This window comes from Sinocyclocheilus anshuiensis, unplaced genomic scaffold, assembly GCF_001515605.1.
Source record: "Sinocyclocheilus anshuiensis isolate Anshui unplaced genomic scaffold, SAMN03320099.WGS_v1.1 scaffold284, whole genome shotgun sequence".
Lineage (NCBI taxonomy): Eukaryota > Metazoa > Chordata > Actinopteri > Cypriniformes > Cyprinidae > Sinocyclocheilus > Sinocyclocheilus anshuiensis.
In genome coordinates this window covers 1738666-1753849 of record NW_015554266.1, presented here as the reverse complement: position 1 = coordinate 1753849, position 15184 = coordinate 1738666, and the positions used below count along the sequence as shown (strand labels likewise).

The 15184-nt window shown below is 37.4% G+C and overlaps 1 protein-coding gene across 2 annotated transcripts in view; it reads left to right on the top strand.

Annotated features, from left to right (window-relative positions):
* The window catches only part of LOC107671306 (E3 ubiquitin-protein ligase UBR3-like), a 66826-nt gene that overhangs the window by 48576 nt on the left and 3066 nt on the right, over positions 1 to 15184 (top strand). For both annotated transcript variants that reach the window (XM_016464198.1, XM_016464197.1), the window contains exons 31-38: positions 4445 to 4550; positions 6442 to 6542; positions 9065 to 9189; positions 9631 to 9738; positions 12443 to 12568; positions 12675 to 12851; positions 13557 to 13766; positions 13855 to 13994. In XM_016464198.1, coding sequence (XP_016319684.1) covers positions 4445 to 4550; positions 6442 to 6542; positions 9065 to 9189; positions 9631 to 9738; positions 12443 to 12568; positions 12675 to 12851; positions 13557 to 13766; positions 13855 to 13994 — 1093 coding nt within the window. The remainder of the gene's footprint in view (positions 1 to 4444; positions 4551 to 6441; positions 6543 to 9064; positions 9190 to 9630; positions 9739 to 12442; positions 12569 to 12674; positions 12852 to 13556; positions 13767 to 13854; positions 13995 to 15184) is intronic.

Below are 15184 nucleotides of genomic sequence, written 5' to 3'. Positions count from 1 at the left end.
TGAACTCTGCTGTACTGTGGCTCTCCAGGACCCACGTTAGCCACCCCTGCCCTATAGGCAAATGATTTTAAGTCCAAATCCACATCAGCATTATTAGTAGATTACAAATATTTGGTTTATTTAGCCAAATTACAACCAAAATGCTCTTTATATATCACATCAGCCATATTAATCAACCACTAGTTTTGAACTTGCTACAGTTTTAGTCTCAGGAGTAATCTGAAGTTAATTGTCTTCAGTTCAGTGTTCAAGCACATACTGAGGTGCAAGCTAAAGGCCGTAGCACTGAACCTTAACCGCTACACCACACCACCCCAAATGAAATTTCCCTGTCGAAGAACTGAACCCTGGTTGTCCATGTGGACTACTGTCCATGATTCAAGTGTGAGGCATCTGTTCAGATTGTTCAGGAATGCCATTCTTCTGGGATGATGCATTATGGGATGATTGCATTTGTATTCTGATGGACACAATGAGAATGAAGAGACTGATGTTGGTGAATTTTTGCTGTTGAGACCAGTCAATCAACACACATCCACACACTGGCTCTGTATAAATGAGTTTAGTCCTTGAGCTCGCTTAAAAATAATCTTGACACTCAAGCGCAGCTGAAGAGATTTCACACTCCAGCAATGCAGCCATTTTCTGAGCTTCATTAAACCCACATCCACAGAGGGCCAGATTTACTCCGTCTCAGTACATTAGAGATCAGATCAGCTAGAGAACAAGAAAATAGAAAGTATGGACAAAGAAAGGGAAAGTGAGTGCCGCTTGCCCTGTGCAAAACTTACCACCATAGTGCTAGGATTGGGAGTGGTTACTAGGATGCCATTGTATTTGGGTTTTTGTTTGATTTGGTTTTGTTTGGTGTTTGGTTTGTTTTTTCTCTCTCTCTTTTTGGTTTTGTTTGGGATTTGTTTGGTTTTGTTTCTGGTTTTGCTTGGTGTTTTGTTTGTTTTTGTTTTTTTGGTGTTTGGTTTTGTTTGGTGTTTGGTTTGTGCTTTTGTTTTGTTTGGTTTTGTTTCTGGTTTTGCTTGGTGTTTTGTTTGTTTGTTTGGTGTTTTGTTTGTTTTGTTTGTTTGGTTTTGTTTCTGGTTTTGCTTGGTGTTTTTTGTTTGTTTGGTTTTGGTGTTTGGTTTTGTTTCTGGTTTTGTTTGGTGTTTGGTTTGATTTATTTCTTTTTTTTTCTTTTTTTTTTGCTGTTTGATTTTGTTTCTGCTTTTGTTTGGTTTGGATTTTGTTTTTTGTTTGGTTTGGTGTGATTTTGGTTTGGTTTTTTTAAGCATGTTATGCAGTGTCATGTTACATGACAGTGTTTAATAGTTAAATTCAGTGATTTGTTCAAATGTAAGTGGCTGGTAAAAAGTAGTTGCCTTCCAGAATGACTCTGACTTATGTACTACTGCTGTCAGATTTGCCATCAGATGTCCTGTATTTAGTCATAGTGATTCTGGGTTGTATTTAGGAAAATTTGAATGTCAGTTGATGTTAATTCTTTCTCTGGATGTTAGTGTAGATTGGATGACATTCACTTCTGCGTTTCAGACACCTGAGTCTCTTTCTGGCTCGTGTTTGATGTCTATGTGTGATTGATGGCATGTGAATGGGGCAAGTATGCACACTGTAATCACAGGTGGGTGGAGATGGAAGATCAATATGGAGATGGAGAGTGTGTGAGGATGGGGGTGGTGGAGAGACGTGTGCGATAAATAGAGTGATGCAGAAATCTCCGTTTTGGCTGTCCATCTACATGATAAAGTGATTGCAAAGTGGATAGAAGCAAGAGGATGGAGGATTGGAATGAATATCTGGAGATCTCTCACACTTCCATGTGCCATCATGACTGCGGTTTAGAGAGCATTCATGTTCTTGTAACAGAACAGAATGCAAATGGATTTGTATCACCCAAACTTGTTGCTAGTTGTCCAAGACATCGTTTTGAGGGAAGGAGTTGGACCAGTCATATGTAAATTAAACATTAAAAATCATATAAGATTTAGTAGTTTTAGTCCTGCCTTTTATGGTCATTTTTGATAGTTTAACTGTTGAATAAGCATGTGCATCAACTGGAACAGCCTGAAAATGCTTTTCAGCATGTTTGATATGAAAAGAAATGTATAATACCATTTGATTTTTTATTTTTATTTTTTTATTTTTTGCTGATAATATTGAGACATTTTCTTTGGACACTCCCAAAGACATCCCAAGATATACCAAGATGGTAAGCTGATTTACTGAATTGACAATTTTGAATAAATGTAGAATAACTATTACTCCAGTATAGTTATTATAAATTCAATAGCCCTTACTCCAGTCTTCAGTGTCACATGATCCTTCAGAAATCATTCTAATATGCTGATTTGCTGCTCAAGAAACATTTATTTTTATTATCAATGTTGAAAGCAGTTGTGCCGCTTAATATTTTTGTGAAAACTTTGATACTTTTTTTTTCAAGATTCTTTGATGAATAGAAAGTTTAAAAGAACAGCAAATCTTTTGCAACATTATGAAAGTCTTTACTGTCACTGTTGATCAATTAAATGCATCCTTGCTCAATAAGTATTAATTTCGTTAAAAAATCTTATTGACCACAAACAGTAGTGTGTATTGAAGTTGACACACATTGCTCATGGTGTTGAGACGCTGTAAAACGTTGAGGTGAAAAGCAGCAGCTAAAGGCATCTTTTGACACGTGTAAATGGGCAGACACTTCAAAAAATAGTGCAGTCATAATGCAAAAGTGCTCTTCTGTGTAAATGTTCTTCTCACATCCCCTCGCATTGCTGTTTCTGTGAAGGGTTTTGTTGAAAATTTCAATTCACACTCAATCAACCAATACATTTTTCTAAGCTGTTTCCCCTCTCATATTTTTATTAAAAATGCTTTGAATGAAGGAATAATTTTATCCAGTCTTAGTTACCTATAGGTGGTGATATTGCTTTATCCATGAGTCTGTAGATGAGCCAGCATCTTATATGTGGCTGGTGTTTTGCTTCTGGTAATAATGCACATCTGGTATCCTGTCTGCACTAAGAATCCACTCAGCCTGTAAAAGCACACAAGTCTGAAATATATCACATCTTTCATTGCATTCAGAGGAGATGAAATTAGTTTAAAAGCTGAAACTGTGTAAAATGACATTAGAAATGCAATGTCAGTTGTTATTTTATTGTGTAAGTCACATGACGTTGAAGTCATACACTAGTACATTAGATGCACTGCTCACAGAAGTAGGTTAATAAGCTTTGATTTTTAAAGTGGTAGTGTGTGTGTGTGTGTGTGTGTGTGTGTGTGTGTGTGTGTGTGTGTGTGTGTGTGTGTGTGTCTATAAGTTTCAGTCTGGCTCTAGGATCTCTTAGGCATGTTGGAAATGGAAAACTAAAATACTGTTTGCTGCATACTACATAATATACAGTATACTGTTAATATATGCCTTCGTATTATGAATTCATAATTTATAGATTTATTAGCATGCTACAATGTGAGCATATGACTACACTGTATTGCATGTGTAATTTAATCAGTTGTGTCATGTTGTAATCTCAAAATTGACTCTTAAGCATTTTTATCCAATTTTGTGTTAATGTCTTTTGAGGATGCAAAATATTTTTTTAAAGTTAAAATTTGTGGCTTTGGAAATGGTCAAGTCAAGCATATTACATTCATAATAATTAAACTTATTGGTAGCTGAAAGAATAATCAATGTCATTACATTAAATTCATCAAAACTGAAAGTAAGACATTCACAATGTTAGAAAAAAAATGTTTCAAATAAATGCTGTTCTTGTGAAGTCTTTATTCAAAGAATTCTAAAAACAATGTATCACCTGTATCTGTTTTTTGTTTGTTTTTTCATAACTGCACAACTGCTTCAACATTAATAATAGTTAGACATGTTCCTTGAGCATCAGATTTCTGAAGGATCACGTGACACTGAAGACTGGAGTAATGATGCTGAAAATCCAGATTTGATCACAGGAATAAATTACATTTTTAAACACATTTAAATAGAAAACAGTCGTTTTAAATTGTAACAATATTTCACTTTTGTTAATCAAATAAATGAATGTAATTATTTACTAAATTATACAGACCTCAAGATTTTAAATGGTAGTGTATATGGAGTATATATTGCTGAAACCGTGTGAGCTCTGTTGTAATCTGTCTGCTGAGGTAAAGTTGCAGGTTTATCAGGATTTGGTTCTGAAGCCCCTGCTGCTGGTGTCAGGTGGGTTTGTGAGCTGCAGGTAGGGGGCAGCAGTGATCCAATGCCGCTGGTCTGGACACCGCGTTGAAGGTATTGATCAGTGTGTAAAAGGACAGGTTTTCATGAGGTCTGATATCTGTCACATCCTCCTACACGTCTGGAGGCTCTACGCAAACTCCATTCATCATGTTGCACACACTAACACTGGTGTGTGTGTGTGTTCTCTGTGTGTTTCAGATCAGCTGTTTCATGTGCTGGCCATGCACATGCGTCTCTACAGCATAGATTCAGCATACAACCCCTGGACCAGACTCACACAGAGCACGCACAGCAGAGACAATGAGTGAGTACACACACACACACACACACACACACACACAATCAGCATTTCCTGAACTGAACTTTTTATAAAATATAAATTGCTAAACTCGCAGTGTAGAACTGCACTACCCATAATCCTGAACAGAGATCCAGCAATCAGAGATGCTTCCCGGTCACACAATGAAAGTATCCTTACAAAAAGTATTTGATTACGTCTTTAATTGATTTTTCCGTACATTTCTGCCATATGTACATTAACTGACAGTCACCACTGATAAGCTACTACTAAATATTGTAGAAACTTAATTTTCTGTAAAGTTGCTTTGCAACGATTTGTATCGTGAAAAGCGCTACACAAATAAACTTGAATTGAATTGAAAAAGTATCAGTTTCCACAAATCAGCATAGAATGATTTCTGGAGGATCATGTGACACTGAAGACTGGAGTAATGATGCTGAAAATTCAGCTTTGATCACAGGAAGAAATTACATGTTAAAATATATATATTTAAAAAAGGTTATTTTAATTTGTAACAATAATTCAAAATTATCTGTTTGTTTTTTTTTTTTGGTCAAATAAATGCAGCCTTAGTGAACATAAGAAACTTCAATTAGAATGACAGTAGCTAAACATTTGAACAGTAGTATCTGAATATTTTAAAATTAACTTAAATATACTAACACACACACATATACTATGTAATCAATAGTTTTATATTCGTTGTTCGCAATGTTTCACAAAAACTGTGAGAGCAGAGTAGTGTGGTTCACAAACAGATGACTCTGATGAGGCAGTTCTTCTAACAAATCAGTTAAAAAGACATGTTGACATTTAATCATTTAAAGATACACATGCACTCTTAAGTGCTTTGTTGTATTTTGGTATTTAAAAGAAAAAAATGAATAAAAAACAGAAGGCAGAAGATTCTACTCTTAACTGGCTTTTTATGTTGTGTCTCTGCCACTGCATCTTTTTGAGAGAGCGAGAGAGACTTGCACAAATGGGGTTTCCATAGATACCAATAACTGCTGCGTCTAGTAAATTATGGTGTGCAGCACTACATTTCATGAGTGCTACGCTTTATTTTGAGGGTTTATGGCTGTGTGGAGGTTACCGCTCACCGCGCCTCCTGTTTAAAAGGCACTTAACACTCTCGGGCTAGTTAAATGGCCTCATTTCTCCTGCGTTGGGGCGGTAAGACAGGGTTTTCACCTGTGCGTCTCTTAGGACTGTTGGACGGGCTGGACTCAGATGGGAGACAGCTGTGCCTATAAATACCTTGTTAGAGTCTTTTGAAGGAAAACTCTGTCACTAGAACCCTCGGGCGCTTTAGCAGCGCTATTAATATAGCCATTTCAATAAAACCACTGCTGTCCCTGCTTCTGCCTACCTCTAATCACTTATCAAGCACAAAAGACCATGTGTTTTTATTATATGAGAGGTAGTTTTTGGACAGTAAAGTCATTCTTCATATGTTTGGATGCCATTGTCAATTTTATTTGTGTATGTTTGAGTGTGTGTCCAAACGCCTTTGGGGCGTGAATTCTGATCAAATGGACAGCACATCAAAAAATTGTCTTCTAAATAAATAAATATTTGCTCAAAGAATATTTTCTTTTTACATTTTAATTGCAATCTTGGGTTTATGTAACCTGCCACCACCTACTGTACATTTACAGTAAAATTCCATTGAAAGAACTCGTGACTGTTCACCTACAGTAATTAGTCCCATTCTTAAGTAATGATTTCAGTTGTGCTGCCGTGGGCAAGATAGATGTGAAAGTATTGTCTGTAGATCACAATATCATGCAAGTTAAAAAATGCTGTGTATACTGTATTTAGTGGTCATGTTTTCTGTGTTTCTGAAGCATTTAGTGTAGTATTGTTGAATGATTGTGTGTTTTGTGTGCAGGTACTGTGATGATGAACGTCCTGAGGTGCCCATGCTCTTCAGAGACGTCCCATCCCTCCTCATCATCTTCATCCTTACCATGCCTCAGCCTTTACGCAAAGGTAATGCAACCGAACTCACACCCATCATTTTTCAGGACTCACAACCGCATTCTCGGAAAACCTGCGCTGGGTGAACGGAACCGGTCTCTTTGGACTCTTGTTGTGTCAGAAAATGATAAGACTTTAAAGGTGGGGTAAGCGATTTTTCAAAAACGCTTTAGAAAATAACCCGCCAAATTGGATAGTGATTTGACAGCGTTACCCGCCACAGCTGATTTTTACCCGCATTTGGCGGGTGTTAAAGGTGGGGTAAGCGATTTTTCAAAAACCCTTTAGAAAACCGATTCAGGCCGAATAGCAAAACAAACTTGTAGCCAATCAGCAGTAAGGGGCGTAACTACTCAGGATGTGGAGGAGAGAGCGTTCAGTGCACGGGACGGACATTAGCCGAGCTGAGTGACAGAAAGATAGAGATGGCGGATAAAAAACAAAGGAGGAACACGTCTGCGGAACAAACGAAAGAAGGCTTAAGGCAATAAGTAGGACCCGTGTAAATATCGGATCAGCTTTCCAGCGCTGGAGAGAACTCAAGGAGCAGAAGGCCTGCGATCGGACGCCGAGGTTGCTTTGGTTCTTCTCGATAGGTGAGTAACACCGTGTCTCATGCTGCAACAGCTAAAGTCTGTCTACACTAGACACGATACAGCGACCGTTGAAAATCATTTGAAATTTGTGTCAATACGTCATAAATAGAATGCAGCATGCGCAGCAGTTTTCTGTCTGGGATTTGTCATGTCGCGCCGCACCGCATCCAATGAAGACAGCATCACTGATTATAATGAGTTCTATAGTATTTTGTCGTGCCGCGCCACTCGCGTCCGGTGTAACATTGATTTTGCTTTGTTTCACAGAACTAATTGTTGCCTAGTTTGCGTACGTATGTGTGGGGCGGAGCTATCAAAATAGGGGCGAGACCCTTTTGGGGTAGGGGCGTGTTTGTTTTGGTGATTTCAAATGTCAACATTGGCTACCAGAAATCGCTTACCCCACCTTTAAGTTTTGTGGACGTCGCCATCTTTGATATTACTTTGGTCACTGTTGCTATGGTAACTGGTAAGGAAATCGGACTTGACTCCCATTGCACATTCACACAGACAGTATTTGAGACGCTGCTGTGTGAACGGGACATTTCGAGACTCACACCTGTAAGTAAATGCGGTTGTCAATCCCAAACACTGACAGTGTGTCTATTTAATCTGCCACAGTAACCTGATGCCTTTAATAAAGTATCTTCAGTTGGGAACTTTTCTCAGCAAATACTGATATGCTTTCAATTTGTTTGGCATATCTTGTAATTAAATTATCGCACATTTTAATCAATTGAAAGCTCTACTGCATGCAGAAGGGATGTTTAGTAAAAGTAAAATATTTCGTAGTCTCTGTATAGCACAGTTTAATTATTGTAGAGACTCAAGTATGTGTTTTCTAGAACATATATCAGTGCATCATTGACTCGGGTGCACTTCTGAGCTTTCAAAGGCAATTAAAAAGTACATTTAAATTTAAAGTCTGTAAAGGCCACGACTGTCATTTGATTGATCACTGATCATTGATTGGCTCTCAAATAAGCATCATGTGTTTCGTGGTTGTGAGCAAGGGATCGATTCGAGTCCATCAGTCTGAAGACACAACACAAAGCTTGTATTAGAACAGAAACGGGCTGTGCATGTGTTAGAGAATAGTTTTGTGCTGTCACAATGACACTGGTGTGTGTGTGTGTGTGTGTGTGTGTGTTATTGGTGCTTTTATTCAAGGATATAACCAACATTTTTACATTTGGGGAGGCCAAAGAGGCTGCTATGGGGGGAAAAAAAGTTTTCTGATTTCTGAAGGATCATGTGACACTGAAGACTAGAGTAATGATGCTCAAAATTCAGTTTTGCGTCAGCAATAAATGACGTTTTAATAGAAAACTGTTTTTTTTTTTGTTTTTTTTTACAATATTGCTGTTTTACTGTATTTTTAATAATGTAGCCTTGGTGAGACTACAGAAACATTAAATTCACGTCACATTAAATATGCTGAGTGTAAGGTAAACTTTAAATCTTTTATGAAGACGTTTCATTGCCAGTGGCTGAGATTACACAAGATTTTATGTCACTTATGTCAAAGTACAGCTTTTGCAGATAAATTAAACCGTAGTGGTTTAGGTTAAAAACATTAAGTTCATAAAGTTACACAAAGAACTTCCAAACACTGGTATAAATAAATTATTCTAGCGTTCCTGCTGCTCAAACAGTGGAGCAATGCAACGACAAGGTCATGGGTTCAGTTCCCACGGATGAAAGTGATTGAAGGCTTGAAGTGATGAAATATATACCTCGAATTTGAAACAGTCATAATGTTATGTAATATGAGGGATTTTTTTTTTCATCATGAAATTATTATACATAGATAAAGCACGGGCAGTGTAACCACAAACATTGAAGTTAAAATCGGTTTTGATTTCATGCTGTGTTTTAAACATAAGATGCTGCATCTGGTGTTGATGATAACCATGCTGTGTGTGTGTTTGTGTGCAGAGCACTTCACGTGTGTGGTGAAGGTGTTGTACAGTCTGCAGTACACACAGGCTCTGGCCGCTCTGTCCGTCAGATTCAGCCGTGAGGAGAGACTCGCCTGGAGCAACAGTGGAGCTGCCAAGAAGGTGCTGCCAGTGACCTACTCATCACAGCCACCAATCAAAAAGCTTTCTTAGATTTACTTCAGTCAGTTATAGCAAGCATGCGTGTTATAATAGCTGTGGAACAGCAATATAAATTGGTTCACAATTGATGTAGATTCAGTTGATGTTTGGTCGTGCGTGTGTATATTTGTATTGTTTATTATTCAAAGGCTCAATGTGTGGCTCATCTAGTCAGATTTCAAAACTGGAACTATTTTACAATGATTAAATTGCACATTAAGTTCTCTCTCTCTCTCTCTCTCTCACTCACTCAACTCACTCACTCACTCTCATTTAAAGTAACTGTATTTCAAAGCCTAAGTTGGATTCAAAATTCAGTCCATGGTAGAATAACAGTGATTACAGTCTGAAGGGAGAAATGTAAAACACTGCTTGCTTTAATTCATGTTGTTTCACACGCAGAACACGCCAAACTCTGACAAATCATGGGAGTCTCTCCTGGGTCACATGATCTCTGAGCTGACGAAGGCCAAAGATGTGTATGACACCAACTCGGAGGAAACACTTGTGGTGAGTCATGATGTCCAACGTCACATAGACCACAGCACAACAGAACAGTGCTGTAACACCATAATATCGTAATCTTTCCTGCAGTTTAGCAGTTATTATTTAAGTACATTGCAATAATGAGTTGACCTAACAAACCATGCTAATCATTTGATTGCTTTTTAATGACTAACCTTACAAATAACATTTATTGGACAAAAATTGATTGTTGATGTTGAATTCAGCATAGTAGTAACCACGAGTATGTATATATATATATATATATATATATATATACTAATTTATTTATATATACTAATTTATTTATATATACTAATTTATTAATTTTTTTAAGTGAAGAAAAGTATATAGGCAAGTATCTAAGGGACCCATTGTTGAACTTGTCTTGCAAATATCTCATGAAACCAAACATCTTTTCACTTCACTTCTACATCTTTTCAAGTAGTAGAGAAAGAAAGTAGAGAAATATTTTATTGTGCAGGTAGTCAGATCTTTATTTTGTTTTATTTTATATTCAATTGTCATCTCAAATCAGGATGCATTACAATAAAACAATTTACTTGGAACATTTTACAAATCTAAAATAAAATATTAAATTAGTTATGTTTATATGCAAGGACTATTTATGTAAAATCTACTGTTCAAAAGTTTGGGGTCGGTAAGATAAAAATCTTACTTATTATTGTCTCTTATGCTCACCAAGGCTGCATTTATCTGATCACAGGGATTAAAGTTCCGTCACTACGACGGATTTCCGTCAGTTCATACAGACAGTCACTTGCTTCATTCCTGAATGAATCAGCTGTTTGAACGAATCAATTGAATGAATGATTCAGTGATAAAATCAGTGACTTGCCGCCACCTGCTCGCGGATATAGTTTAATTTTTAGCATATAATTAGTTATTTGAATCATATTTCACATTCTGCTAAGCTATTGGCCCTGAACCTTTCAGGTCGTGGGTAGGCCTGTCGCAATAATCAATATATCGACTTATCGCACAATATATGTACATGACCTCAATAATTTTTGGTGACGCAATATATCGCCCATTATATTTACTTAAATTAATGTCAGCATGTTTTGTACGTTCCACTTGCGCCTTTGTCTTTTGCAGCTTCTCGTACATAACGTGTAGTCATGAGGTGCTAGTTCAAAATAAAAAAATGCTTCTACAAACATAGTTTCATCTGCAGATATGGTCTTGTTTAGGGATCTGTGCCTTTGTGCATACGGACATCTGACTGCTGAGTAGTGATTGTGTTTTTCAGCAATAATTTACAGAGAAAAGAAGGTCAGGGAAAAATGTGTAGATGGAAAAATCTTCATACAAGTTCTTTGTGCATTTTTATTTTTTTCTACTCGTTACTTTGCACTTTTTGTTAGAAATAATTTATTAATACTAATTTCATATGATTGGTAACTTATTTATCTTATTCTACATATTGTTTTAAATAGAAATTTTAAAAAGATTATAAACATATCTTTTTTTTTTATTTGACAGATGAAAATGATGCCATTACAAAGGTAAAAAGAAAATACTCCTGTAAGTCACTTTAAGGAGTCAAATGTCACCTTGTATTAGGAAGGCAAATTTTTTATCAGAATTTTTTATTATTGATCAGAAGGTGCTCCTAAATATTTAAATTAGGAGGACAAGCGCTCCTAATTACAAGAAGAAGAAAAAACTGCTCTTAAACTGGGTGTGTGACAGGTATGGCTGAGGAATGGGGTTTGGTCGAAGAAAAAATTTGTTTTGCTTTAACCCCTGCAATATAATAAGAAGTAGAATAAGAAAAATAAGTTACCAATTATATGAAATTAGTATTAATAAATTAATTTGTACTACAGAGGTGGCACAGAAGAACACAAAAGTGGCTTGCATTTCCAGACGTTTAATGAGGCTCAGCGGTGGCATGAGTGCAATTAAATTCATAAATTCATGTGGAGATTAATGTTTTAAATATAACATTTTGAATACAGAAATATGATTCAAATAACTGAAATTATATGCTAAAAATGAAAGTAAATCCGCCAGCAGGTGGCGGCAAGTCACTGATTGTATCACTGAATCATTCATTCAATTGATTCGTTCGAACGGCTGAATCATTCAGGAATGAAGCAAGTGACTGTCTGTATGAACTGACGGAAATCCGTCGTAGCGACGGAACTTTAATCCCTGTGATCAAACATACAGTAAAAATAGTAATTTTGTGAAATGTTATTACAATTTAAAGTGAATGTTTTCTATTTTTAATATATGTTAAAATGTAATATATTCGTGTGATGGAAAGCATCATTACTTCTCTTTTTTTTTACTCCATAATATTTTTGTGGAAATTGTTTTTCTGATTTTTATTTTATTTTATTTATTAAGATTATTTTTTGATAGAAACTTCAACGTTTATTCTAAAAAAAAATGTGTAACAGTGTGAAAGTGCAGTTACTTTTGATCAGATAAATGCATTCTCGTTGAATAAAAGTATTAATTTCTTAAAAAAACAAAAACAAATGACTTTTACGTAAAATACTTCAAGTTTAGTGACAACCAGCCAAAGAAGAGTCATTCTCTGTTGCAGAGGAATCAGCAGCTCTGTTATTTGAGTCTGAAGCTTGTTCTGATCTCTGAGGCCTGCTGTCAGAGGACTGTTTATCAGGGCTTTATCAGCAGGGAATGAGCTGTTTTTAATGATGTCTTCTCTCTGTAGTTGAGCTCCAGTGTGTGGTCTCCTCATTCCATTGAGTTCAGCCTACAGCAGTTCTGTCTGCCCTTCCTGAGACTGTCCTGTTTACTGCAGCACCACCTGTATGGAGACGGCTTACCCGGCTGCCTGGTACACACACACTTAATCTGCTGTTTTTATCTAAAGCTAGTTTCAAATACTATAACCCAATAATACTACAGCCCGGTTGCTAACTGCCGGGTGTCTGTGGTCACAGGTGGAGGAGGAGTTCTCTCTGCTGGCCGGGTGTCTGGGTTTGTCTGGTTCTGTTCAGTGCAGTGGAGCCTCGAGCAGTGCAGCGCGTCTGGAGTGGAATCTCGATGCTTTCGATCTGATCAGTCAGTGGTGTTCAGAAGTCATCGCTCTGTCCGATACTCCCACCCAGCAGTCTGTGGTCAGTGTTTGTGTCTCCTAGGTCATGTTTCTTTGCACCCTGTTCTATTTGAAGTGTTGCTAACACCAGTGATTTAATTAGTTGTTGTATTTAATACTGTTAACCACTGTGACCTATAACCAAGCATGACCTGTGTCAATAAGCATCACATTTGATATTTAGTATACAACATTGTAGAGCAGGGTTTGAACCAATCCGATGTCATGCTGCAAAACAACAAAGACACTAAGCTGCAAAATATCTTGGATTGTGTCACAGTCGTGGCTGATTAGCACAAGACTTTGACTAATGTTAAAAAGATTAGATTCAAGTTGGGTGGATGTTTTGCACTACCTTTTTTTTTTTTTTTTCCCACCATGTTAATATTTTTTATTAAAGATTATCACAGGGCACAATAAACACAGCAGCATTCCATAAAGAACAGAACGGTAATTTTGATTTCATGGTAACTTTAATATGGAGAGTGAAATGCAAGGTTTGTAGTTTGATTCCCTAGAAAGATGTACATTGAAAACTGAAACGTTTGTCAGGTTTGAGCATTTTGACCAGGCTGACACAGCAACATCTTCCAGTGGAAGATGGACAGAAATTAGATATTGCACCTTCACATTTTTTATAAGATGTTAAAAAGCGAAAAGATTGCTTTGACTGACAGTGAAAGGAAATTTAATTGGGCATCTGAGTGATTTTCTTGCATCTCTTCAGTCTCTATTAGGTCAGGATCCGCAGTGGGCCGCCCCTCGCCTCCTGCACCTGCCAGACAATTACAACACCATCTTCCAGTACTACCACAGGAAATCCTGCACCAGCTGCGGCAAGACCCCCAAAGACCCTGCGCTGTGCCTGGTGTGCGGCGCGTTCGTCTGTCTGAAGGGTCACTGCTGTAAACAGCAGGGCGTCTGTGAGTGTGTGCTGGTGAGTGTGTAGCAAACGCTGCAAGTTTCAGTTTGAATGATCTGTACGACTGATTATAATCAGGATTATAATGATTTTTAATCCAAAGCACTCTCAGCACTGCGGAGCAGCGACCGGTATCTTCCTCCTGATTAACGCCTCGGTCATCATTATCATCCGAGGCCATCGCTTCTGTCTGTGGGGGTCTGTGTATCTGGACGCTCATGGAGAGGAGGACAGAGACCTACGGTAAACCTCTCGCTGCTGATTCTGAGGGTCCCAGTAGCCAGGGCAGAAATTAGCTTTTCCATTAAGGGGTGATGCTTGTAAGGGCAGTTTTTATAGTTGCTTTATTACACGGCTCTGTGGAATACTTGATTCTGATTGGTCAGTTGCGACAGTCCGAGGTATGCTATCCCTCGATAACAACCGGTAAAAGCTAATAACACAGGCTCATCCGGGTAACAGCAGTCGGCGCTGTACTCTTGCTTGAACTATTTTTTCTTGGTGGAAGCTTTGCATTTGTTTAGCTAATAAAATATTAAAACTCGATTCAAAATGGTGTACAATTATTTAATTATGTCATCCTGGTATCGCGGACTCGCTCTCGTTTCATACAAACGCAGCTGCTGCCATTTTGCTACGATTGTTTTGTACGCTGTAATGGATTATAAGAGAATTAACAAGATTTTAAAACATTTTCGTCTTAATTCTTTTATTGCCTTAATTATTTTTGTGGTGAAATGTTGTGTAATGAGTGGTTTGACTGCACCATTTCCCTTAAATGTCCGTATAGTTTGCATTTGCCGCTTGCTCGCAACTGCTGTCTTCACAAAAGCTTTGCGTTCAAATATTTAAACTCAAATCAATATTTTGCATCTAATTATTTACTTATGTGGCAAGTAGCCATGTAATAAGCGGGATAATGTACGTCCAGCCGGTTGTTATCTCAGAATAAACCCCTTCAGGCTAATACAAGACCCCTCCGCTTCGCGTCGGGGTGCTGATCACCCTGTCGGGGTTTATTCTGAGATAACAACCGGCTGGATGTACATTATCCCTTACATATTAAATGTATTGTTTTTTTCTTCTTTTTTTTTTTTTACTCAAATTTAACCAATTTCAATTAATCAGAATACTATAGACTTTTACCAGTCAAATTTTATGAGTATAAAAACAAAAGCATCTGACATGGCATTTATATTTATTTACACAGGCACACGTTATTATAAAAAAAAAAAAAAAAAAGCTTGTTGCATGGTAGGGCTGCATTTTTATGACATTATTGTCTGTTATTACTCTTGATGTTGTAGTAATGATTTCTAATGTTGATTATACTAGAGTACATTAGGCTTGCCGCGATAGATGGTGCTGACGGTGATACCGGTGTTAAGCCGCAACACCGGTTACGTCACTTGCCCACCGCGGCACCGACCCCC